Raw genomic sequence first — 3,777 nt, 5'->3', positions numbered from 1 at the left:
TATATATATGTGTGTGTGTGTGTGTGTCTGGGAGTGCAGCAAATGCAAAGATATAAATGATTACATTTTTAAAAGGAAGCAAAGGGTGAAAGTGAAACTAAAGGCAATATTTATGGTCTGAAAATAATTTATTTTTAAACCCATGAGGACCTTCATTCACGCCACTTGCTCTTGCTAACAGTATTATTTTTGCCTAGCACATATGAAACCTCCAAATACATTTTTCATTGATCAGTGTTACTGTTTCCTCTTGAGGACGTTTAAAGGTAATTATCAATTCAGCAGGTCAAATATTCAGCAGAACTGACACACATATCAAAAGGCATGCGTGTGATAGTGTGTGGCCAGTTTGCAGAGCCAAATATTCCCTATTAGCTATTGAGCTTCTGTCATTGCTGCAATCAAAAAAAGTGCTGAATGCTGCCTCTGGCACTTGTTCTTGCTTTTTGCCCAGGCGGCTCATTTCATCTATTTTTTGATGCAGACACAATTTTAGTGATAAAAATCAAAGCATCACCACATAACAGAAGTGTTCTGAATACGGCAAGATGAACATCACATAAAAAAAAAAACCCTAAACGTTAAAGCCTAAATTAGAATAATTATTCTGGGTGTCAAAGAAAACGGTAAGGGTAATTGGACTTTTATTCATCTTAAAAGTGTCTTGGAAAACATCACTTTAATTATAGATGATTTTACAGCTCTGTGGGTGTCACTTTGATTGTAAATTCACAATTAGTATGAATTTTCCACGTCGGTCACACAATTAAGAAATTAAAAACACCATAAGTATAATATCACGGCTTGTTTATATCATGTGTTCCCTAAAAATAAGGCATGCGCAAGTTTGTGCAAGGGAGAGTTCTGGGTAAATATTTGGACCGATTAAGTAACAGCAATAACGTTTGGAGTTTTGTTTCATCCAAAAAACTGTCAAGCTTTTCCCCTTCTCACTCACAGCCAGCTCAAGCTGGTGTTGGTAGAAGCCAAAAAAAAAACAACAACTCATGCTGACTCAAAGCGGGCAGAAAATCTTTTGATGTTGAAAAGGTCTATACGGGTAAAAAAGACAAGAAAAAAACAAGACAAGACTTCCCTGCTCTGGTTGATACTGTAGCATTATTATTATTTTTTTAACTGAACAAATTCAACAAATAGTGAACAGATATACTTTATAAAATTGATATGAATTTAACATGAAAACGTGGGGGGGTTGCAGTACTTTATACAGTGCTTTATGTACTTTTATAAATAAATTACTTAATAATTTTACACTGAAAAAGTATTTTTGTGATGCATTAGATTTGACTATTTTATTTAAATTGTTACTGTATATTAAAGGTAATTTTTTTGTGATCAGAGTGTTTTGATTGCATTATATATTGTTCATAACAATGGCTGATTTTCTTGATAACTTGATACAGTATCATCATGGGGTCTTCTGTTCTGACATTTTAACAGTTGAAATATACAGTGAGTGTCCGAAACGTCACAAAAAATGCTTACGCTGCAGCATTTATTTTGATAATTTCATCCAGTCTTGCTCGACTTATGTGTAATAAATAATAAAAATAAAGTTCATACTTGTAAACAAATGAAAAACGCGTTGTAATAACAAACGCTAATCCCAATGCAAATGTTGCAGGTAAAGATATGGTTCCAGAACAAACGTTCCAAGTACAAAAAGATCATGAAGCACGGCTCGAGTGGAGCAGAAGGAGAACACCTTCAAGCAGCTGCCGCAACACCGTGCTCACCAGGAATGCCACCCCTGTGGGACGTTTCCATGTCAAGCAAAGGTGCCCCCATCCACTCTGGAGGATATATGAACTCTTTTGGACACTGGTATCCTGGTCATCATCAAGACCCAATGGCCAGAACTCAGATGATGTGACGGGATGTTTAGGACAGCCTAGTGTATCTGCATACCCTCTACTGATTCAACCGATTCGCTCTGTTTCAGATCACGTCAGCCTTTTTAGCTCTGTTTACTCAAAGCCAAACTTTCTTCAAGTTCCCTTCCAGTATTTTCTTCACGAAGATTTACAATGCTGACATTTTTGCTTGCAGGTTTTTTTTGTTTTTTTTTGTGGTGGATTCTTTTCAAAGACTGAAAAAGCAACCTAACCTAAATGTGGATTTTGTAAACTCTTGTAAATTTGAATAAAATGCCATTGTCTGACTGCCATGTACGTCTATCCTATATTTGAAATCCTGCAGCCCTCAGTCGTTCGTCTTGAACCATTTATCAGTCCATTGCATATTTTTTCCTCCTTCGTTATTTCCCGTCTTGCTTTGGTTTCCAAACTTCTGAGTTTGACCCTTTTATTAAAATAATGCGCACAATATTTAATTCTCGTGAATTTCAGATTCATTTTTAAGAACTATATTTAGGACAATTGTAATGTCCCTCCCGTGTACCACTGAACAACTATTAGGTGCAATAAAAATCAGAAAGAAACACAAAACAAATAAAAGTTAAAGTTGAATACACAATAATTATTAAGCAATTAACGGAATGTTTTTAAAATTGTTAGACAATGTATAGCGTGTCATGACGCCAAATGAATTTCACCCAAAGTCTAAAAATATCTTTTCCAAAGCTAAGATATATTTCAGTTGATGTTAAGTATGTAACTGTCTGATGCCACCTAGTGGTTTGAAGCACACAAAGACGGTACGGGCTGCAGTTAACTCTCTAGGCCTAACTAACTAAAACAGCTCACAGATGAATGCGAACCGCTCTAGAATTATTTAAGTTGAACACTGACCAGTGGACTAAAATCGCTGGACCATTATTCGGTACTCTAAAAGAGGACTCGATGAAGATGGAACCGGATTATTGAAAATCCCATCAGAACCGAGGCCCGGGGGAAAGGTATTTTCTACTTGAAAGGCAATTTATCTTGAACCGAACATGACAGACTATGAAGTGTCTGTTCAGCAGCTCAACGATCTGTTGACAGATGAAAACGGTGACTTCTGTATGCCCTCCAAACATTTTAATGAAGTCTGCTCTGGGATACTCCTAGGAAATGAGTAAGTCCTCACATAGCCTCCAGAAATGTAGTGGGTGGATCATTTTCTTTTTTCATACCCTTAATTATAAGTATTATAGCAGCAGCGCTCAGCAAACATTTACGTTTTGCAATCGTGCTTTTAGCCTCTTATCTGATGAGTTGAGATTCAAAACAAGTTCACGTCTCCCGTTGCAAATTCTCAAGGGCAGGCCTTTAAATAAACGTGGCCTGTTTTCCGTGCGTGAAGGACGCCCTCTTATGCTCGATGCTTTCACACACTGACTGTGCGAGTGAAAAAGACCAGTCGAATTGACGCAGCTGTTATGTTACAGGTCTGTAGCTACAAATGTAACGCGTTTGCATCAGCTGGGAGTGACACACGTCCTCAACGCTGCAGAAGGCCGGTCGGACATGCATGTGAACACGGACGCGGAGTACTATGCAGACACAGGGATCATCTATCACGGGATACCAGCCTTTGACACCGACCACTTTGACCTCAGTGTATATTTTGAAGAAGCTTCCAATTTCATTGAAAGAGCTTTGGCTATGCAAGGTCTGAAGGGCCTTCTTAAAAATAAGTATTTTAAATCAATCAATCTCGTTTTCCCATTCCTAGGTATCCCTTTAACAGAGGTGCAATCGCATTCTGTTAAAGGGATAATTCACCCAAAAATATAAATTCTTAATTTTCTCAGCCCATGTATTATGCCTGCTTCACATTATTTCTTCTGCAGAATTAGAATATATATATATA

At 37.4% G+C, this 3,777-nt stretch overlaps 2 protein-coding genes across 3 annotated transcripts in view; both read left to right on the top strand.

Moving 5' to 3' along the window:
* LOC122355205 (homeobox protein Dlx4b-like) overlaps positions 1-2,188 on the top strand; it is a 4,942-nt gene extending 2,754 nt beyond the window's left edge. Inside the window, exon 3 of the mRNA XM_043253257.1 lies at positions 1,646-2,188. Within this exon, the coding sequence (XP_043109192.1) occupies positions 1,646-1,894 (249 nt within the window). The 3' untranslated portion in view covers positions 1,895-2,188. The remainder of the gene's footprint in view (positions 1-1,645) is intronic.
* Positions 2,189-2,654: 466 nt separating this feature from the next.
* The window catches only part of LOC122355191 (dual specificity protein phosphatase 3-like), a 3,248-nt gene continuing 2,125 nt past the window's right edge, over positions 2,655-3,777 (top strand). The window contains exons 1-3 of one of the 2 annotated variants that reach the window (XM_043253242.1): positions 2,655-2,878; positions 2,967-3,039; positions 3,353-3,576. In XM_043253242.1, coding sequence (XP_043109177.1) covers positions 2,987-3,039; positions 3,353-3,576 — 277 coding nt within the window. In that variant the 5' untranslated portion in view covers positions 2,655-2,878; positions 2,967-2,986. Of the gene's footprint in view, positions 3,040-3,352; positions 3,577-3,777 lie in introns of both variants that reach the window. The other variant, XM_043253241.1, reaches the window with a different exon arrangement.

The sequence above is a fragment of the Puntigrus tetrazona genome, chromosome 12 (genome assembly GCF_018831695.1).
Source record: "Puntigrus tetrazona isolate hp1 chromosome 12, ASM1883169v1, whole genome shotgun sequence".
Taxonomy (NCBI): Eukaryota; Metazoa; Chordata; class Actinopteri; order Cypriniformes; family Cyprinidae; genus Puntigrus; species Puntigrus tetrazona.
This window is presented reverse-complemented; position numbering and strand designations above follow the sequence as displayed.